This window comes from Zeus faber, assembly GCF_960531495.2.
Source record: "Zeus faber genome assembly, chromosome: 22".
In the NCBI taxonomy this organism is placed as follows: domain Eukaryota; kingdom Metazoa; phylum Chordata; class Actinopteri; order Zeiformes; family Zeidae; genus Zeus; species Zeus faber.
The window spans coordinates 9,880,477-9,903,710 of NC_137209.1; the positions used below are offsets into that span (position 1 = coordinate 9,880,477).

The window sequence follows — 23,234 nt, forward strand, 5'->3', positions numbered from 1 at the left end:
AGGCTCCAAGACCTGACGGGGTGGGGCAGCAGCCGGTTGGGAGCTAAGCTGGGGGTACAAGGAGTGTGGGGATTGCTGGTTTACAGCCAGAGGTTGGAATCCAGCCTTCTGGGGTAAGGGGGCACCACACCCTTGGTTGTATCCTCCGGGAGAGGAGGTGAGAGAAGGGGAGACAGTGGAATGACTGGAGGATGCAGCTGGTGACTTGTGGGTGTAGCCACCTGCGCCATGTTTGTTTGTTTCCTAGAAAAGGAGGGAGGTAAGTTTGAAATGAACAAGTCGAACAATACATCGAACAGTGAATGATCGCTACCACACAATTAAACCAAGTTTGGGAAACAAACTGTGGGAAAACTGATGTTTTCATTTTTATTTTTTTCACCTTTATAGAATCTAATGAATACATTTGTTCTGATGTAATTGGGTAAATAAATTGGAAAAACCTTTAATAGGTAGATTGTATTGTATTGTGTCAACTGTAATGAGGTTTTCTTACTGTCCGGACCTGGAAATCCTGCGACGGAGGTTTCTTGCGTTCGGCATGCTGTGGCTGCCAGGAAGTGTTGGCCTTGTGGAGGGGATTCCAGAAGGCTGGTTTGGGAGGAGGATAGTGGCCCTGAGGCTGCTGCTGGGCTAGCAGAGACTGGCCAGGGCCAGACAAACGCTGCAGCCCTGGATGGGGCATCTGGAAGAGGAAATAAAACATTTGTGGCTATTCCCAACTAACCACTTTGTAGTGGCCAAACTACGGTGGTGTCATTATTGTAGGTGGTTGAAAACCTCACCTGAACATTTGAGTGAAGATATTGCGCGTTACAAATTACCCCAAAATGTAACAAGTAAATAATACAATATGACAGTGCAAAAAAAATGAACAGTCCTCAGCTCTTGGAAAGGATGCACCCAATAAGTCATAAACTTGCTTACTGAACACAGCATTTATAAGCATATTCTGACTCTGCGTTAAGAAAACATTAACAATGAGGTGACTCCTGAGTATTTAAACAAAAACAATGCACTCCTTGATCCTACCTGATCGGAGCTCTTCTTCTTCTTGCTGGGGCTGGGGCAGTCCTCAGAGCCAGACCGGGAGGATGGGTGCAGGGTGGGGGTCGGGGTGTGCTGGATGACAGAGTGCTCCCCCATTGAAGGAGCTGGCCTCTTCAGATGACCCCCCACCATCTTCCCTAGATAGCCTCCTCTCTGCTGCTATAGAAGAACGCACAGGGTCAATACTGTGATATTTATCCTGCCAAAACTAAGACAGACTGAAAAATAGTCAGACTGGTGCAAAAATGACAGAATGGAAATATGTGCGCTTGTATGGATGATGAAACGTGATCTCTACCAATTAGAGAGCTCCTACCTGCTGCACCTGAGCCCACATCTCATCTCCCAGCGATGACGGAGCCCGGGGGATGTGCTGCTCCTGAGGACCCCCGAACTGAGGGAGTCAGATTATAGCAGAGGTGGGGAAATAGGGATGGAAGAGAGTCAACAACGTAAAAGGTCCACATTTTAATGTACCTTCTTTTTAAACAGTTGTGTTTTAACCATTTCAGTTAATGCCACAGTCACCTCCTCCAAGGATGATTCTCACCTTCAGCAATTGGCTGGGCCTGGCAGGGGGCAGGTGAGGGTTAGGTGGGTGTCCGCCACTGTTGTGCAGACGGAGTGTGTGGTCGTTGGGCAGGGGTCCGGGTGCGTGTCCTTGAGTGGGGGGATGGGCGTTGTACAACTGGCCAAGCTGTTCCCATACTCTGTGTGGGGGTGGAGGATGAAGATGATGATGATGAGAAGGTGCCCTCTGCGGGCCTGATAACATGGCCTGGGGGAGGTCCAGCTTGTCTCCTCCTCTCACCGGCATGGATCTGGTACATCAGGAGAAAGACGGGAATGAAGAAAATTTAATCAAACAACGTAGCTTGCTTGGCTAATTTCTTATTCTGCCGAAAGAAAATATTCTGCAGAGAAGAAAGGTTTCTGAATCTCATTATGGGTATTAATTTCACACAGTGCCAGACTCACCCATTATTGAAGAATTTACTGGGATGATTTAGTCCACCAGGACCAGGAGGTAGATGGGGGAGGAGCTGGTGTTGGTTCATTCCAGGCAAACACCTGGTGACAAATAATCAACGCAAAAACCACAGACCTCACATCAGCACATTGTCAAGCGTTTTTAAACCCATCTTGTAGAATAAATAAATTAAGAGTCCAAAACTTGACACTTATTTTCAAACCACCAATTAATACAAGTCAAGAAAAGGACTAATGTACAGTGTTGTTTTAATTCAGCAAATGTGAGTGTGTGTTTGTGCAGGATGTGTTGTCATAGTGACAGACCTGGTGGATTGCGGCCAGGCGCGGCCGCCTACGGGAGCCCATGGTCCCCGGTTGAGTCCGTCCAGAGGGAAGGAATCCCGTGTGCCACGGCCACCAAACTGCTCTGCTGCGTGATGCATCCAGCCTGGGGACATTCAGACTTAAGTTAATACTGCACTGCCTTATTGACACACCTGTAGATGTTAAAGTATAATCAAGAGTTATTTTTGCCCAGTGCTATAAATACATTGATGCCAAAATTATTATTATTATGATATCTCTAGTAAACTAGCTAGCTATCTCTCTCTCTATATATACACACAACAATTTTTTAACTCTGTACTAAATGTCAAGTCCGCTGGCTCAGAGGTGAGCTCCCACTCACCAGACTAGCAGTCTCTGTGAAGCCCTCCACTGCAGCACAGAGAAGGCTCCGCTCCAATACTGAGACTGTCTAGAAGCGTCCCACTCCTCCGTCTTCAGCACCAACAAACATGAAATCCGGGCAGCTGGAGAGAGGAACACATAAAAAAGTTATGCGAGAAATTAAGAAAAATCAAGAGTGCAAGACCATTATGTGGGCTGGTTAGGTGTGTTTTGTATGTGCATTTGGAGAGTTTGACGGCAGTGGGTGGGCAGAACAGGAGAAATTAAGAGTAGAGACTGCGGAGGTAAATCTTAATTTAGTTAAAGCCTCTGCAGTAGTTTTGATTTATCTTGTAAATGTCTTTGTCTCTGCTTATTTAACTCAGTTCGACTCCGTGGGCCTTTGTCTCCGGCTGAAAGACGTAATGCTATTGTGCAGCTGCTGTGCTTTTGCCAGCCTGTAGAGGGCGATACTGTTCTGGCAGCAGGATTATCAGCCTGTGAGCAGCTCGCATATAAGAGCACAGACCTGAGTTTACTGTAATCCTTACCATGGGCCTCTCCTGACAGCAATAGACTGAGCGAGAGGCAGTCCTTGGACACCTGCCAAATGTGTGTGTACGCGCTTATGTGTTGTGGCCATTGCCAAGTGTGCAAAGTGTACGTGCGGTCGTTTTGCCAGTCAAGTGTGTGTGTGTGTGTGTGTGTGTGTGCCGTCACAGTGGATTCGCTAGGTTTAATTTTATTACAGCAGCCGTGATGAAGAGGGAGAGGGGGCAGCAGCGACAGACGGTCTGAACAGGATGGAAGGACAGATTAAAGAGAAATGATGGGGTAAGACCAAACGGAGGGAGGGATGGTCGGGGGGACTGAAGTGGAGAGCAGGAATTATGCCACGGAGCGTGCACGCACGCACGCACCTTCCTGAATTGCCAAGAGTGTCAAACAAAGGAAGAGTTGGGGAACAAATGCGGAAAGGAGGGACACACACAGTAACAAAAGATCCAAGGTTTCAGACACAAGAAAGGTGCCTCCCTTGGAGAAAGAAAAGACTGACAAGAGTAATTGTGATCCCTGCCAACCCAGAGGCTCACACACAACGCTGAGGCTACACTTGTCTTGCTCAGCACATGGCCTCCTCGTCACTGTTCCCAAATTAGTTGCGTTCGTGCGCAGGCCACCCTCCCACAGGTTCCTTTCCTCTTCCTCTATTCCAACCACACACTCCACATCTCTCCATTTAAAGCCGTACAGGAGCTATTTCAAGTGTTCCACACTTGAAAAATATATTTTGGTGGAAGGACAGAGCTTTTTCTCTTTCAGTTTCCCATCAAGACTGGGACAATGCTAGACATAAACAAAACATGATTGCAATATTGTGATACAAGACCAGATATCTTCTTGGATTTTGGTTATTGTGATATAATTAAATATTTTAATAAGGCTGCATTACAGTCGAGTATTGTAATTTCCTGAAATCCATAGACTGTACTATCTGTTGTTATCAATGCCTCTACCTGCTTGGTTATGATATACACATTATTGATGATTGTTTCCAGTGATATCTGATTTTGTCAATATTGCCCAGCCTAACACGCAATCAAGATACACAGCTTACCTTCTAGAATAGCACCGGCTTATAGATTCACAGTTGTTTCACAGTCTCAGCTACGGTTGTCGGTCATCTCCTCTGGGGCCTCCGTGACCCTGAAACACAAGAGAGGACAAAGACATTTGTGCTCAAGCTGTGAGGAGATGCACATCAATTACCTAAAGTAAATGTATTCAGAGACAAGACCATGTCGCATTCCTTTGTGCACGAACCACGCCGCTGTGTGCTTCTCATTTTTCATCAGAGCAGGGGATTCATGCCTCACCCCACTTCTCACAGCAAAAGCAGCTGTGAGACTGGTAGCCGCTGCATAAACGAAGCAGATGACTCTCACAGGAAGAGCCCACCGTGCTAAGACAACTATCACACGTGAAACTGCACCGCAGGAAAAACAAAGCACAAGCAGAAATGTTAACAGAAGGAGGGAGGACAGGGTGAAAACAGAGAATAGGGAAAAGCGTTAAAATAAACAGAGGAAAAACCGACAAACTAAGAGAGAGAGTGAATGAGTGATGGACGGACGAGTGCAAATGGGGACACAGCAGAAGGGTAGTAATTACTGCTTTTATGGAGGGTGTGTGTTTGTTTGTTGTGACCAAACAGTCTATTGCACGCCTCGGTTATCAAGTTGCCAGCACTAGCCCGGCCAGCACAGTGTGAGAAACCTCTGCACTCCGTGAGCAGATGCGCTCACATTCACACCGAGCAGACAGTGTTACAGGCCATCTCAGGTTTATCATCACAAGACACCAGAGCGATGCAACGTCACGAAACCAACTACGAGCTGACGTAGAGAAGAGACAGCATGTGTTTACGGGAACCACCGCTGAGTCAGCGCGGTGGAAAGGGGCTTTACCCTAAACCCCCGCCTCCCAGAAAGGCGCTGAGAGTCGGGTGACTGTAGGCGTGTTTTTTGTTTTGTTTTTACAAGACATCAACGCGAATTTCTTGTTATTCTTGCCAGTGATATTAAACACTGTATGTGTTAAACCGACAAACAAGATGTGGTTTTATGATGTTCAATTTCTGTTGTATGTTTTAAAAACATACATGATCGTTTGCCAACTCCCACACTGACACAGAAAATGCCAGATATTGGATTCCCCAAAACAGCAACACTAGGGGGAAAGCCTTTTTCTTGCCAAACACATGATATGACGTCTGTGTTCTCTTGAAACTAGCCCGGTAGCTGCACCCAACCCTTGCGTTTATTGTGGGCAGATGCCTCCCGCCACGCCCACCGACACCTGCCATCAAAGAGCTCTTCCTGTCAACACCCTTGTTGTCATAGTGACACAATTTGCTGTGCCAGTAACAGATTGGTGCCGAGTCGTGCGTGTGTTAGTAGTGTTACGGAACGTAGATGATCCGTGACCCATACGCATCGCCGCCCCCCTCCCCCGGTTCGGCACGCATGTGAACCTTGGATCTTGCAGACAGTTTTACAGCTGCAGTTATTTTTTTAAGTAATAATTCCTTGAATCTTAATGCAGAGTTGCAATGAAAAACAATACAAGACACGTGCTGCGTTTTACTCCGAAGCGCAATGATTGGTTTACGGTACGTCGCGCTTTGTTGCTGCTATTTAATAAGATGTGGTGAATAAGCTGCTTCAAGTTGCCCCAATGCGGTCACAGTCCGCTAGCAAACAAATACGATACCATAAATACATGTATTGAGTGATGCAGACTTCTCTACAAAATCGACTGCAACTTGCTTGATTCTGAACAGATTTTCATGACATTTAGTTTGTTATAAACCTGAGAAATTTAACATGATACTGGTTACTTATTGGAATTCAGTTACTGGGGTGGATCTAACATCTTTTCATTCACAACCATGTGTGAAGGAAGAAAGTGCCTCATATTGCACTTTAATCTAACAATGGAGTATTTTATATATTTTAACATTTTATTTAAACATTGGACATCTTCAATGTTCTTTTCATTAAGACCGTGGGCAAAAGTTACTTGCTATAACTTTTACAGAATAAATGGAAAGCAAAGTTATATTCGTGATTCAAAGCCGTGAGTTATGAGAGCCGTTGCACCCCCAATTGCCATGTTCGCTGTTTCATCCGCAATTTCACTTTGTTGACACACACGCGCGCGCGCGCAGCAGACTGAGCAGAATTAAAGCTTGCTTAGTCACAAATTCAGGCTAGAGAAAAGGCGATTTAAAAAAGGAAACCGGTTCAAAATTTAGATGCCAGGAAGATGACGTCAGTCTCCCCAGCACGAGTCAGCCCTGAGCAATACACCCTCGTCTGTTCCCCGCCAACCTCAGGTCTGTCCTGGTCAACAGCCAGACAACCACACTGAGGCCGGCAGGGTAAAAATAGACTGCAGAGAGAGGAGTGCGGGGGGGCAGAGAGGGTAAGGGTCCCGACTGTTTCACTGGAGAGCACATTGGAGAGGAAGTGGCCGATGAGGGAAATCTGGACGGAAGACAAGGTTCCGGGAGTTGGACGGGAGGGGCTGCTCCTGCATTCTGCCTCTCGCTCACTTCCTCTCGGCCCTCCATTTGGTCGTTACGTAATCTGGGCCGGATAGAGATTGCATTCTGGAGGAAACACTGTCTTGCGCACACGCAGACATTCCTCCACCCCCTTCTCGTTGCCAAGCTCCCAGCATGTGTGTGCGTGCGTTTGTTTGTGTGACTCCAAGTGCATGCTGTTCCAAGACGGTGATGCATAATACTCCGTCACAACCACGTCTTTGCACACACGCACCAAACAGAGAAACGGAGATAACATGAGTATAGTGACACATTTGTGCACTCGTAGAGATTGTAGCACTAGTCAGTCTGGTCCAGAACATGCAAGTTGATATGTCCTCCCCCAGGTGACGTAGGCCCTGTTGAGTGAACCTCTCACATAGTTCAAATTGGCCTAGCTAAACATAACAGCATTGATAGCTTTTCTTTGTCTCATGCTCGTCCCCTCGTATCCTATGTATCGCCATCCCCTCCGTCATCTAAGGATGAAACTGTCCGGGAGAGAGAGAGAAAAATACTGCCAGGGATGGAAACGTTGCCTGCTTCACAACATCTGCTGCCCCCACCGCTGCTCTGCATTTCAACATATTGGTGAATCTCCGCAACATGGAATTGCGCATGGCGCCTTCTTTTTCCAGAGACGAGCTGCCTCACCGTGGAGAACCTCCGCTCTGGCTGGTAGGGATTTGAGAATCCAAGTGCCTCTCCATCGTCCATTTGCCGTTCCTATATCTAGATACCCATATCGGACGCTGGGAGACCATTTTCCCTTTCCTGTTCTAGGAGCTACTTGGGTTGTGAGGACACTTGATAAGGTAATTTAATGTCATAAGCTCACAGCTGAGAAAATGCTGTTCAGCGGCACTGTATGAAAGAGTCAGCCTACAGTGTGTGGAAAGGAATAAACGATATGGGTGGCAAGAAGCCCCGCCCTCCTCTGTAACATCTGGGCACATGACTGACAGCACACATCTGGATAAGTGTTCTGAATTCCGTTCTCATCCATTGGTTCTACACTCTCAAAGTGACACAGCGATGAGACATACGTGTAGACATTGAAAGGGAAGAGAGACCTCAGAGAAGAAAGGAAGCCATCGTCACAGGAAGTAGGCCTCACTTGGGTGTTCTGTGTATGTATGTTTTAGAGAGAGACAGAGGCCATAGTGAGGGTCTGGAGGGCGAGCTTCCTGTGGAACAGATATGAACTCTGCAACTCAACATACTCTGACCACCTGAAGAAGTGAAAGGGGAAGAAGGGCAAAACATAAAAGGAGACCTCAGACTAGGGCTGGCCAATATTGACAATCAAATATTACATTTTTTAAGAATTTTCATAATTTGGCAATATTTTGGCAAAATTGTATAATATATTGGATGACTATTGGTGCATTCATAATATATTCACACACAATTAATATTTGACAATTAATGTGGATATTATGACCAAGCAGGTAGTGCACTCATTGCGCACCAGCCCGAGTATCCACGCTGCTTCTATTGTAGTGTTGGGTCGTTCATGAACGATCCGATTCTTATGAACGGCTCAAAAGACCTGCCTCCAAGATTTACGTCATTGTTCAACTTGAACTTGTTTGTGTAAGTTGAGTCTGTTGCGTTCCCAATCACATGGAAAAATGACACACCCCTCTTCTGACGTGTTTGTGACATCAAATATGACACACCAGTGAAAAAAAAAAAAAAATGCATTTCTCTTGGCAATGGGAAAGGCTATTTTTAATGGGTTTGAAAAAACTCAGGCAAGCCCGCTAATTTTGGTATGAAATCGGTGTAACTTCACAAAAAAAGGCGGTCAAGTGATTAAATAAGAACCACCACTGTTCCAGCTATGACTGCTTCTAGTAAAGAGAGGGAATGGATGACAATCAGACCTGTGGTGTGTGGTGTGTGTGTGTGTGTGTAGAAAGTCATTCATACAGTAGCTCAGCGTCTTACCCAGAAAGTGACATGGAGGAAGTGAGAATTTTGATTTACCAGAAAGACTTCACTCCTTTATACTACAGCACAAATTAGTGTGTGAGTAAAAAGGGTGCTTTATAAATGTCAGATGACTCAACATGAAAATAAGAACAAGAAAAAGTGTTTTGGCAACTTCTACGATTTAACGAACTGGAAAAAAAAGTGTTATGTACAATAAGCTACTGGAAACCTCATGATCCTAGTCACTCTCGATTTCCACTATTTGGCTACCTCAGAACTCCCCTAACTTTCTTTCCTGAGAAAACTTGAGAAAATCTGTAGTAAACAAAGACAAAAAATATATATGCAAATACTCTACTGAACTGGAATACCAAACTCCCCTCCCTCAAACATCTCCATCCAATCTTTGTCTCTTTCCATTCAGGTCTCTATTCTAGATCACAGAAATAAAAAAATAAAATAAAAAAACAAGAACTTGTGGGACCCACACACACACAAACAGTTTCCGTAGCCACGGTTGCCTGGGAAACAGTTGAGTCTCTCCTGGCAAAGAGGAGATGACAAAAAAAGCAATAATCAGAGAAAGGAAGAGAAGAAAGAAATTGATATAACAGGGTTATCACAGCAGTCTGCTATGATAAACATGTTTACAGAGGCGGAGGACAAGATGACCCGCCGCGTCATCCTCCTCGTCTCCCCGACAGCACTTGACGGTCGACGTTCCACTCATTCACCGTGACGAACTCCATGAGTGCGCTGGCGAGGCAGAAAATTCCGTGTATTCAACCCACTTAGGTTTTCAGAATCTGTCCGTAAGTTTCCCATGCGGCGTGGGGGAGGGGAGCAGGTAAGGTTATCAGTTGTATTACCGGTTAGAATGGTTATGGGAAGTTTTGTGGTGGTTATGAGCAGTCATGGGGGGGTAACTCGAGGAAAAATACAACAGGAGAAAGTTGTTTCCACGGGGGTTTTGTGTGTGAGTCAGACAGCCGTGGGTTTGTACAACTCTCTTGCACCGTGACATCATCGATGGGGTTGAGCCAGAGATAAGAGAGAGGAAGCAAAGTGTAGTTTCTCTTCTTTCTCTCCTTGATGAACAAGGAAGTCATACTGACACCCCTTGATTACCAACTCAGCGCTGTTCTACGGAATTAAGCTCTGCAGTCTGGTGTGGTTTCTTGTAGTCTCTAGTTGGTCCCCTTTGGCTTCTCTCTCTTTAAACCTCACACTTATCTGTATCACTTCTGAACACCAATTTTGGCCTGTTGCTTATGCTCAGTATATATATATATATATATATATATATATATATATATATATATATATATATATATATATATATATATATATATATATATATATATATATCATAAATAGGTGAGGTTGTTCGTATAAGTAATGTGTAATTGGCGACAATTTATGTCCAACAATGAACGAGGGCCCTGCACGGATACTTCAGCTGGTTTAGATATGTATGTTTTAATTCTCAGGCCAAAGTCGCTTTGCCCGCTCCCTTTGCATCTGCCCCCGGGTCTCCAAATGATGATGCGGCACGGCCCAAATGAACTAGATCCTACTGAAAAAGCCGATGTGTCCTCCTCTGTGGCCTCGCTGGATCTCGCACGACCTGGTGGAATTCCACACTGTGGACTGAGAGGGTTACCCTCAAAATCACTCCTGCCCCCCGTGCTCGTCTTTCTTCTGCGCCAACTTTGCTGAAACCTTAATTACGAAGACATTTCCTAATTTCTCTGGGAGCACCTACACTACAGTAAAGTTCAAGAGGAGTTCCCTAATCTCTGTCCAACCGGCTGGGTCGACGCACACCCAGTTCTGGCGATGAACATAACCATCTTATTCTCTGATCCAAACAGAATCTCTGCCCTGTCCAATAGACAAGTAGTAACACACATACATTTATCTTTCAAGAGTCTGCAAGCAGCATGCAGGGAACAAATAACAGATATTTCACAGTTCCACGTCCAAAGTAGAGTTGGGTGTCTACGGGGTTTAAACTAGCATGCTGACCCGTTTCTCATGCCCCCCCGCCCCACACACTCAGATCCGTTGCACCTATAATTTATCCATCATATACAAAAGAGACGTACATACACGCAAAGCACCACTACACCAACAGGGATGCATACACACATTTACTTACCCCTGACAATTTTTCTTTATTTATTTATTTTTTCGACTGGCTCACTCGTTTACTGCAGCGCGAGACAGTCGCGGAGGTTTTCGGAGCTGGCAGCCCTAATTTCACCATCACATTTCTCTGGTGTATACAGCTTTAATATCTCTGCACATTCGTCATCACATAGTAGAATGGGTGGTGATTGTTCATTCACACTATTGAGATCACGGGATAAACGGGGGCGGGTGGTATGATGCAAGCATTTAGCCGGCTCAGAGCTCCTCATCGGCCACGAGGGGAGGTTTCGCAAACTTTTACACCAACCCACATCAAAGGGTGACAAACGCCACTCGTTTCCATGTCAATCGATCTGATTGATCGGAAGCAGACTTGAAAGGCTTTTCCTCAACCCCATACCAGCACACTCCTCTCTGCGTCCTTTACAGGGGCCAATAAAATGCAAAGTAAAACACCCCCGCAGATTCCCATCGACCACTCTTACTGCTGCCTCATCTGAAGATACAATAACATTTGGCAAGTCTCTGTGTTTAAGTCCCAATCGCTACCTTGTCCCCCGGCCCAAACCAGTGATGTCTGCTGTTCACGCTAAATCCTGAGACAAAGCACGCCAAAAAGTAGACTTTTAAAGAACCATGCACCACAACACCACCCCACCCCCACCCCGCGATGCAAATCACTTCCTTTCAATCCAACCCTTTGTGTGCTAAGGACTGACTACGGGGCTACCCAGTCTCTTTATACGGCTGCCCACCCCCACTCCAACACACAATGGCCTGGGATCTCCTTACACGGGCACATTTCTCACACACACACACACACACACACACACACACACACACACACACACACACACACACACACACACACACACACACACACACACACACACACACACACTAGTGGTGACGCCACAGTTGCGCTGACTTGACCCATGCGCGTTAATGGTCAAGACACTTGCGCGGCTTTCGAAAATATACGCCGTCAACCCGCCCCCTCCCCCAAACCATCGGAATGGCTCGAAGTTAGAAAAGGCTCAACTCAACACCCGCCACCGGATCTAATCTATGGCGATAAGTCACTCACAGCTTGTGATCTACACACTGCTGACCCAGCTCAGCGTGGTTTAAGTCCCACGGCGAGCCGGCGAACATGTCTGTGGCACAGCAGTGCGTTTTTGTAACTATATCAAACTGTGGATTTCACTTTGACGCCACACAAGGCGCGCACCGGTGACATTCACAGTAAACAATACAAAGCGAAAAAAACAACACTCACCGTGGATTAAAAAAAAAAACAAAAAACTAAAATTAAAAAAAAAAAAAAAAAAAAACAACGCGACGACGATCCAAGTCCTCAAAGGCGAAAAATAGTCCTTAAATAAATGACGTTTTTTTTTGTTTTGTTGTTGTTTTGTTGTTGTTTAAAACAAAAACAAGTCCATTCGGTCCTTCCCGTTTGCGCCCCGAGAGCCGCGGCTTGTGGCGTCCGCAAGTCGCGGGCTCCGTCCGTGAATTGGCTCCGAATTAAAGCGCGTTCGAGAGAGGCTTCGGAGCCGCGAACGCTCGCCCGCTTCCCTTGGAAACGGGCAGGGGCCGTGGATAAGGAGGTGTTGGGTCCGCCGAGCCTCCCTCCGTCTCCCTCTCGCAGCGGGGCCGCGGTGCTCCGTGCGCTCCGCTTTAAAGGGACGGCGCCGCTCGAGCCTCCGCCAGCCACACGCGCGCGCGCACGCGCCCCCTCCTGACGTCACCGCCCGTCCCCGGAATTCCCTGACAGCGCAAACTGGCGCCGGGTCCGCGCGCCCGCCCGGTACCGGAAACTCAACTGTTCTCAAGCCTACGTTGTTGGTTTTAGAAGGTGGACTCGTTACAGGCTTTTTTTTTTTTATTATTATTATTATTAATTTTTTTTTTAAGATTATAAAAAAAAAAAAAAAAATACTCGTTGTGAATGTCCATTCGTATCAACGCTCCACTCCATTTCTTCAAAAAGGTGCCAGCTAAAAAGTATAAAAAAAAAAAAAAAAGTATCAAATAAAATAAAAAAAACAAAAACTTTAAAGGAAATAAACGTGTGGAAACCTTAAATGATGGTTGGCGTTCAAGTGGCGCATGAATGGGTGTATCTGACGCCGTTAACGGTTGGTTGTTCCATCTCCTCCTGGCCAAAGCAACCATCCCGTACTCTGTAATAATGCCAAATAGTCACTTTGTAGAACCAACTGTTTGGGACACACAGAGGCTATATTTAGAAACAGTCCCAGCGGGAAAACAAGGGGCTAAAATGAGCTGCCAGAAGACGATGAGAGTGTGTCATAGATGTTTATGACACCAGAAAATGCACACATTGTTTATGTCCACAGTAAAGCTAGAAAATAAAAGAGGTTGGAAAAATATATAAATAGAACAAACATGTTTCAGACCTACACAAGTGCTCTCAAACACATACAGAATCTTCCTGAATACCTTGTTCCCTCAGAGCCTGTCCATCAAACCCCCCCCCCCTTTGTCCATTAATACACACAGTGTGTGTGTCCTGCGGTATCTGGCACGAAGATGTTAGCAGTAGATGCTTTACTTGGTCTATAACAACGTTTAGGTAGGTGGTACGTGTCAAAGTAACATCCACATGAATGCCAGGACCCAAGGTTTCCCAGCAGAACATTTCCCAGAGCATCACACTGCCTATGTCGGCTTGCATGATTGATCAGACCAGGCCACCTTCTTCCATTGCTCCATGGTCCAGTTCTGACACTCACATGCTTATTGTAGGTGCTATCGGCAGTGGACAGGGGTCAGCATAGGCACTCTGACCGGTCTGCGGCCACGCAGGCCTATACGCAGCAAGCTGCGATGCACTGTGTGTTCTAACACTTTTATATCATAACCTGGGGAAGAGATAGCACCGAGATGCACTGGGCAATGTTCTGCTGGGAAATATTGTGTCCGGGCATTCATGTGGATTTTACTTTGACACATGATACATTTGATACCATCTACCCAAACATTGCTGCAGACCAAGGACACCCCTCCATGGCAATGGCACTCCCTGATGGCAGTGGCCTCTTTCAGCAGAATAATGGGCCTTGCCACACCACAAAAAATGTTCAGCAATGGAGCTATTATATATAAAAAGCAAGCCATTTAGTCAGACTTTTTGATGCAATTTAAGGGCTTCATTTTGGCTTTAGTACTTTTGTGTAAGCGCTGAATATCCTGCTGCTGTTGGGGGGCGTTGATGCAATCACGGTGGTTATGAGTTACACAAACACACCATGTTGCAAGTGAACATAGGCTGCACCATCATGGCTGTCTCCATGGAGTACACTGTAAAAGTAGAAGGACTGTTCGATAGTTGTGTTCAATCATGTATTCTGTTGCACTAGAAGGGGTGGGTGGGCACTGGGGGTCATTATAATGCCTGAGGGCTCTTTTGTACGATTTCAGCGATGACATTGTTGGGTTCTCCAATGGAGAGACTGTAGAGGCTGCCCCAGCCTATATCGGCAAGAAAGATTAAGAAGTAATTGACCATTCTACCCCGTGATTATCTTACATTTGCGGTCATCAACCTTGCAAAACAAGTTATGTGCTACCTGCCAAAAAGGCAGATGTTGACCTAAATATACTGATCACACTTGTGTTACTGGGTTAGGGCAGGGTTAGGTAAGTGTGGCAAACATAAATACAGCAAGAAACATGTAAATGGCTTTGCGTAAGGACTCAGACAAGGGATTTCTGGTTAACAGTAGCTAATGTATGATTGCACCTCCAATCTCAACTACATATCATGTGTATCTGGAGTTTCTACCAGGAGAATCTGGAGTCCCGTTTGTCAAATCAGTTTGGCCCACCAGGGAAGGGAATCCAGTAGCACTGGTGTGGGGCAAAGACAGAACTTAAACAAAAACCTAACAGCGAAAGTATGCAGACGGAAAACCAAGAAGTTCAAAGAGTCCCTCACAGATGAGGTTCGTCAATGAAAACATTAGTAGGGCCCTTCTTCAAAACATAAAAACAGTGAGGGGGTTTCTTCTTTGCTTCCAGTACATTCTGGTTTGGAAAATGAGACAGTGCCCTCTAGTGCAAATGTTAACTTCATGTGCCGTGATAGGCGGGGACCCATGCAATCATCTGTAGATGGCACCAGCGCATGTTCGCAGACAGAGTGGCATGTTTGAGGCCTTGTATGTTTACTTGTTGCTGTGTAGGATTCAGGGGAACACCGTTTCCTGTGCCAAGCTCACAAACAAAATTTCTTCAGCGGTGATAGACACCATTGTACATTACAATATCATTATAACTGCCTTACTGCCAGAAGTCTGGTGTGATGGGTTTCAGGACTCCAGTTGGCTAGATCATGTGATAAACGAGGACATATAGACAGGGGTGGACTGGTAATGTGGCATATCGGGCATTTTCCTGGCGGGCCGTCCCACCCTGGGGGAGATATAAACTTTAAATTGAAAAAATAATAAAATACAAAATTTGTTGAACGGCCAATCCATAAAGCAGGGCCACTGGGCTGGCCCAAACACATCTCTTCCTGGGCACCACCCCTCCCCCTGTCCTCTGTTTCTCTTGTCAGATGACGGGCTCAGAGCTCCGCAGCGTGTTCAGAGTGATTATTTTTGTCTTTATAAAGGCGTGTACAAATCATAAAGATATGACACGTTTTACAATGGCATATTAACAGAACGAAACCATATATTATCAGGTATGAGCTTTTTCCACCATGCCAAAAGAAAAGTAACACAAAAAAGAATGTGAAAATTAAAAGAAAGCACACCCCTGTGCTCCCCCCGAACCACGCATACGCACCCGCACCAGCAACTCAACACTCACCCTCCTCATGAGCATGTTGCACTCACACTCGATTACAGGGATTTTTACCGGGGAGACTTTGTCTCATCTAATGTATATACAGTATATATGTATGTATGTATGTATGTATGTATGTATGTATGTATGTATGTGTGAAGGCAGTGCAAAGCCTGTGTGGTTGGAGTCGTTAGCCCTATAAAGGGAACAGGAAGGGGATGGTCGATTGATGTGGCCAGGCTAGGACTCAAGCGTACCACACACACACAGCCCACACACTAACACAGAGCTTCCTCCAGCTGTTCCTCCCATACATGTGCGTGTTTGTTTGTTTATATATATATATATATATATATATATATATATATATAAATAAATAAATAAATAAATAAATAAATGTGTGAGAACATAATTTGTATTTCCTGATGGGTTTAACACCCCCGCCCATCCTTTCTCCCCCACAACAGGGGAAGTCGAGGCATTGCACCATCCCCAGGGGGTCCTGGATTGTGTGTGTGTATGTGGGAGTGGGAGGAAGAGATAATAGGGGAAAAAAAAAAGTTTTGAAGGAGTGAATTTTGAAATTCCTTATAGCACCACATGAGATTGTGTGTGTTAGTGGCGGCGGGGAGGACGGAGACGGTGTGTGCATGCATGATCAAAGTAATGGCGAGAGAGAAGGACTGCAGCAAAGCAGTGGAATGAGCTCAGTTCTCACACCCCAGATATATATAGCAGCTCTCCAGCAGGTACAATCCCCTTGAATTCCAGTCATAGTGAACATACATGCAGGCCTGTGTGTGTGTGTGTGTGTGTGTGTGTGTGTGTGTGTGTGTGTGGATATATAAACACAAGAGTACAGTATGCCTTACACATTAACAAAAATAAACAGCCCACAACACAGATGATGTAGAAAGGCAGCGCGTGTGAGAGTGTGCACACGCTCTTGCACCCCCACAGGTCTGCTTGTGTTCTTTACAGTCGTGGTAGAAGGTGTCCCTTCAGCCTCTGAATCTGTGGGTTTGTGTGCGGCACGCTGTACGTCGGCGTATTTGTGTGTGTGGGGTGTACATGTGGCAGATCATGAGTCAGCCTTTTGGGTACACTGGGAGACCGAGAGACACGATAATAATCACCTCCCCACACACAAACACACGTGCATCACAAGCAGACAGAGCGTCACACAGAAAGATAGACAGATAGACAGACAACCTGGTTCCTCATGGCAACATATACCACCCATTTAGCCAGGAGAGTGGAGTACTACAGCCCTGATAATAAGGGCTCTGATTCTGCTATATGTATGTGTGTGCGGAATGGTGGAGGACAGCTAATCCTAACTGTAGTCCTATGATAAGCTAAGCACTCCAGTCATGTTTAAAATGCTGCCTGACCTAGTTGAATATATAAAAAGTAAGCACGGCTCAGAGGAGCTCAAGGCTAGGCTAGCTCTGTTTTTGTCTGCAAACCTCAGCGGTAGGCTGCGCTAAATTCCGATGTGCCCTGTCGATTGTCGAGAAGTTGACGAGTGAATAGTTTACAGTTTGAGAAGTGACTCAAAAGCCTAATTTATTACCACGACAATACCCAGAGGTCTTACTCAGCCACACACACACCTACACCAGGGCATATTTGATTTAGCATGTAGGTTTATGAAAGGAGCAGTGGTATGCTCGTTCCCATTATTTCACAACTCTACACCTTGACTAATGTGTGTGCACATTCCCATAACACTGTCTCTCCCTTTTTGCCCCCTCCAGCACCTCTCTTACTCACCCACTTCAGAGAGCCGCCACGCTGTTTCTATATCTTTACCTTAAAGAGTTCAAGTGATAGGGGAAAAAGAAAGCGAGACAGGCAGAGTGTATGCAATGTACATGGCACATACTTGTATGGATGCATTCATTGGTTTTTAAACATACCATGTGTTTGTGTGAGTGAGATTACACATAATTATGGTGCAGTATAGAAGGCGTGTATGTGCTGTGTGTGTGTGTGTGTGTGTGTGTGTGTGTGTGTGTGTGTGTGTGTGTGTGTGTGTGTGTGTGTGTGTGTATGTTGGCCTGCGTGCAGCGGAAGAAAACGTAGACAAAGAAAGAGCGATTGACAGATGGGAGGGAGGCGCTCACCTGGAGAGTGTGGGTTGACGTGGCGAGTCGGTCTCAGCAGGCCACCATGACACCGCCGGCGTGTCCTGCTAAAATACGAGGAGAAAGGTCTAAGCTATGCCATTGGCTTCAAACAACAAAGCACAACACAGGTCAACACATTTCCTGAAGCTAAAAATCACGTTCAAAGGGGAAACAACTTCTTAAACAAGCCTGCATGGTTTGAAATCAAATGAATGGTTGATAAAACATATTGTAATCTAAATTTCAGCCCCGTAAAATGAATATGCTTGATATTTTTTTAACACATCTGTGTGTGTTGTGGAAAACAGAGGTGGTCAGGACGGACACACACACACACACACACACACACACACACACACACACACACACACTTCAGAATTTTAAGTCAGGTTCAAAGATCAACCATGCGTCCTGGGCTCACATCACAGCCTCCAATCATTTTTAATCAATTTAATTTAATTCATACACCCATTCATGTATCAATAATGCCTTTCAGTCCTTGATGTATGGACCGAATGTTGTCCAAGTCATTCAGCAAGGCTTATGAAACTACAATATGGGTGTTGGTGTGCATGTATGTGTTTTCCGTCTGAGTGTGTGTGTGTGTGTGTGTGTCTGGGAGTCCAAATGCACTTCAGGACCGAACTGTGGCCATCTGTGAGTGTGCGCGTCTGATTTTTGTGCCGACTGTTCAGAGTGACTCAAGGTTTGACTGCTGGGCCACGTGACTTAAAACAGGTGGCACTTTTGTGTTGTCCCCTGGCCCAAAAACACACACCTCTGCAAGGCATACACAACCCTGTAGTGCCTCTGACACTAAACACACACACACACACACACACACACACACACACACACACACACACACACACACACACACACACACACACACACACACACACACACACACACACACACTCTAAATGTCATTGTCTTTCCCCTCTTGTACTAATGTCTCATCTAACCACCAAAACCCTGCTTACCCACTCTCACCTCAGAGGGAGAGAGAGAGAGTCAACAAAAGAACGCCACACAGCATGCTCGGGCATACAACAACCCCAGGCATACTCAGCCTATGTATCTGCATGTGCACACACACCAGTCTGACAGTTGTGTCAATAGGTACAGCCCACCCTACCTGTGGTGATCTAAGCAGCCGGGTGGTTACGGCCCCTTCACCTTTGAACTCTGAGGTTAATACCACCAAAGGTCAGCTACCCTCAAGGGCCACAGCTGGTGTGGATGGGACGGGCCACCCCTCCTCACTGTAAAGGTGGTCCGCTTGTTTATATGACTGGTGGCGTGGGTGCATATAGAACGAGGAGATCAACCTTAAAAAGGATCCAATGGAAGGGGGACGGGCTTGAGAGTCGTGCAGGGAAAAATCATGCAAGATGCATTGAATAAATGTCACAAGCTTTGACAATCATTTCACCTTGATCGATATCAGGGCTGCTGGGAAAGAAGGACTGCGGGTGTGGGGGGGAGGTGCATAGAGAAAGCGAGAGACATTAAGACATGGAGAGTCTGTAAATGAAGTAACATTTAGAGACCCAACACTTATAGATTGTCCAAAATATTGTAAACCATGGATGTTTTTTGTTTGTCAAACATGTTTGCACATGGCCACAAAGAGGAAACATACGCTGAACATGAACACACACCAAAAACAGGAATACAAACATTAGAGACCTGTATGTTACAGAGCCAAAGGCACATGCATGCAGATGGGGGCATACACACTCTTCCGCTCTCAGTCTTCTGCTGCTAATCTGACACCTGCGCTCCATTTGAATGGTGCCCTGCCTTGCTGCCGATAACACAGCCAACAGACGGTGTGTACCAAACACAGTGACTTACTGAAAAGCAACAACTGCTTAACAGACACACCTTGCCAAACATGCACCACTTGCAACTAAGGCTGGGGTGATGTATCAATATAATATTGATATCTGATATGAGTAGATATTATCTATGAATTTGGTTGTTGTAATACAGTTATGTTGTCGTTCAGGCTGCATAACAGTGAAGAAACTTCCTGAGCCCAAAATATTGTCAAATTATCAACACGGCGGTATTGTTTAAAATATATTGCAATATTCGATTTTGTCAATATTGCCAAGCCCTACTTGCAAAACCAACACTGTCTCGCTGTTCATAAACATCTGTGTGAGCCTGTGATGTGTGGGTGATTAGATTGCGTGAGTAGAGAAGTTGCTGTTGGGATGCCCAAAGCCTTAGTCACCTGTGATTCACTAGTTCACTTCAAGTTGGGGCAGTAGGCGCCGCACGCACGCACACGCGCGCGCACGCACACGCACACGCACACACACACACCTTCCTCAGGGTCTGTCTGGATGTGCCTGTGTGTCATCCATGTCCCTAAAATGTAATGTCAGTAAAATCAATGGAGCTCAACTGACAATAAAACCCTAACCCTAAAAATTAAAAGTGACTTAAAAAATAATAAAACCCTCTCTGTATATGTGCTTGCATGAGAAAAATAACTGGTCGTAACCTCTCTTTTGACTGAAAGCACATACATCTTTCTGTCTGCCACATCACATAGTTCATATGTCTCTCTGTGTACATCAATGTGTGCATATTTGTGTATGTATGTGTGAGTTGTGTCCTAGCTAGCTACAGAGGGAGCAGTGGGCTGGCTGTGGTCAGGTGAACTCTCGCCACATGGCTTTGGTAAAAGGTCACGGTCAACCCAGTATGACTCTCGCAAAAACATCAAACACAGGCACTAACCCACCCCCAGGCATAAGAGCATGCTAACAAACACATAGATGAAGTGTCAGACAGACAAACTGTTCCTCTTGTGCAGGCTCATACAAGTACGAAAACACCACCACATGAAAGAGGAGGTTACGATTCATACTAACAGAGATGCCACACGCACGCACACACACACGGCAAGACTACAAAATTAGACAGAGAGAGGGAGAAAGAAAGAAGAACATAGGAAAGAACCGTTGGTAGTAAATTGCGTCTAGACGAACGCTAATGAACGCCGGCCAGCAGAACCGCAGCCAAGTTCTGGACCCGTGAAAAGCGCAAAGGCTGCCGTTTGTACAAGCATTTGTAAAAAAAATAAAAAAATATATATACATAAAATGTGTTTTTCTGGCTACTTCAGGATGTCGTATACGTTTGCACTCCTTCCCCGTTTTCCCACTTTCTTCCTCCCAATCTCAAACACACAGACACGCACACACACACAAAACAGAAACCTGGGCCGCTGGACAGTGATGACAGCAGCCTGTGATGGCTCTGTGATGTCAGCCTCCTTGTAAGTACAGACCCCCCCTCAGACCTCGAAAACCCACAACCTGTCATCACAGTCACATGCCTAGGAAGGCGACTGACCTGAAGCGTCTGTGTTGATCTTCATTAAATGGATCAGAGAAAACTTGTGTTAAAGCTACATCTCATGATACCCGACAGGAGGTGGGGTTTAAAAAGGCTAAAAGCGTTATCACCTACACAGGTTTTTCCTCAGCCTGCCCATCTAATCTGGTTTAAAGTTGTCCAGTCACTGCATCAGCCACATCACTGGCTGTCAACGTATCAATTCAATTAATCTCCGATACTGAAAAATTGGTAGCAATGATTATTACGCAAAAAATGTCAATATATCAATAGAAAATTATATTGTGAGACATATCATCAATATCGGATTGAATCAATACTGAATAGAATGGTGACTGTGGATTGAAATCGAATTGTGAGATCCTACTAAATACCCAGTCATCTAGAAACAGCTCTGTCCATCGGTTCTTTGGCACAGTGCTAGCGTCACTACACTGCCCCATGTCTTTCAAACAGGACAGCACACATAGAGAGGCACTTGGCAAAAACAACAAACAACATTAAGGTAGAAGAAACTCTCCTCCCTAGCTGACATGCCCCCACTTGCCTATATGCACAGAAATGCGGCCCGAGGGGGTGCACTTTTAAAGTGCCTGAACAAAATATACTCACTAGGGGAAAAGTCCTTTTGTTGAAATAAGTGGTGACTTGTTATGTATCCATACAAAGGTATTTATGCTGTTGACTGGGGTAGGGGTGTGTGTAAGAGAGAGAGTGGTCAGGCAAGTCTTGCCAGGCCCACATAGCTGTCGAAAAAGGTGGCAGACCGTACTATCCAGTTGCCCAATGCCTTTACATTTAACAGTCACATTCCAAATAGTCTGACTCAGACAAGTGCTTGTGTCACTGTGTGTTCTCCTTAACACACAGTGGTTATGTGTATGATGTTTTACACATACTAATGTATTATATATAAGGATGTTGATTGTGTGTGTATCTACGGTCTCCATGTAGATACAGCGTGTGTATGAGGTGTGCTCGCCTCTTCCTTGCGGTCCCATCTGTTCAATTGAACACACAGACACAATGACTTCTCTATCTGAATGCCACACACGTGACGCCCACATGGCGGCTCATAACGTACACACACACACACACACACACACACACACACACACACACACACACACACACAAAATGCTGCTGTTGTTCAATGTCACTGTTGTCCTTGCATGTACTCAATGTGAATTCACTGTGTACTTTGATTAGAACAAGGCAGATGGTGAGATAGAATGAAGAAATGGTTTACTCAGAGAGAAAAAGAGGGCAATACAGAGAGGGGAACTGCGTGATTCCCTGCATTACTTAAATTACAAACAAACGTCTTAAAAAAAAGTCTTCACTCCACCCCTACTGGGCTTCCATCACCGTCTCCTCCACCATCCTCTATTACCTGCTCTCACTTGCAAATCACAAGTAATTTCCTTCACAATTAATCAGTCAAATACCAGTTCTTTGTCAAGAAGGTACAGGAAGCTTGGTGCACAGCCTGGTGCAAAAGCTGGAAGAGATATATAGATATATATCTATATTTTTTTACAATTTCATTCATTTCCAACACTTCACTTCAATAACATTTATATAAAATGAAACAAAATAAATATGTTTGTGGTGTTGCCCGTCTTCATCGGCACATCAACATATTTTACAATGGATATTTAGCCTCTGCTTTGGGTCGGAAGTGAAATATAAAAAAACCTGCCAAACTATCAATGCATGCGGCCCCTTGTCAACGATCTTTCTCCTTCGAGTTGTTCATTCTGGACACTGCCGCTCTGCAGCATGTTTGCAAATGCAACCTACCCACAAGGGAGGGGGCGGGACTTTCTATGTCTACAAATGCAATTGGCTAGAGGTGAAAGGTCAGCTTGAGATCGTACAAATTGTTTGGCTTTTCGTTGCCACTTGCCTAACGCTTCTATAAATGAACAAAACTGCGGAAGACTTTATCAAACTTATTTTATTTAGACATCGAGGAAAATACCGTGATCATTTTCACTATGGGTTTATCG

At 45.3% G+C, this 23,234-nt stretch overlaps 1 protein-coding gene across 1 annotated transcript in view; it reads right to left on the reverse strand.

The window, feature by feature from the left end:
• Positions 1 to 23,234, reverse strand: part of kdm6ba (lysine (K)-specific demethylase 6B, a) — a 44,684-nt gene that overhangs the window by 12,935 nt on the left and 8,515 nt on the right. The window contains exons 2-11 of the mRNA XM_080023173.1: positions 17,842 to 17,909; positions 4,310 to 4,398; positions 2,711 to 2,834; positions 2,347 to 2,470; positions 2,029 to 2,121; positions 1,601 to 1,871; positions 1,367 to 1,444; positions 1,033 to 1,209; positions 497 to 685; positions 18 to 243 (exon numbers count right to left, since the gene is read on the reverse strand). Of these exons, the coding sequence (XP_079879299.1) occupies positions 18 to 243; positions 497 to 685; positions 1,033 to 1,209; positions 1,367 to 1,444; positions 1,601 to 1,871; positions 2,029 to 2,121; positions 2,347 to 2,465 (1,153 nt within the window). The 5' untranslated portion in view covers positions 2,466 to 2,470; positions 2,711 to 2,834; positions 4,310 to 4,398; positions 17,842 to 17,909. The remainder of the gene's footprint in view (positions 1 to 17; positions 244 to 496; positions 686 to 1,032; positions 1,210 to 1,366; positions 1,445 to 1,600; positions 1,872 to 2,028; positions 2,122 to 2,346; positions 2,471 to 2,710; positions 2,835 to 4,309; positions 4,399 to 17,841; positions 17,910 to 23,234) is intronic.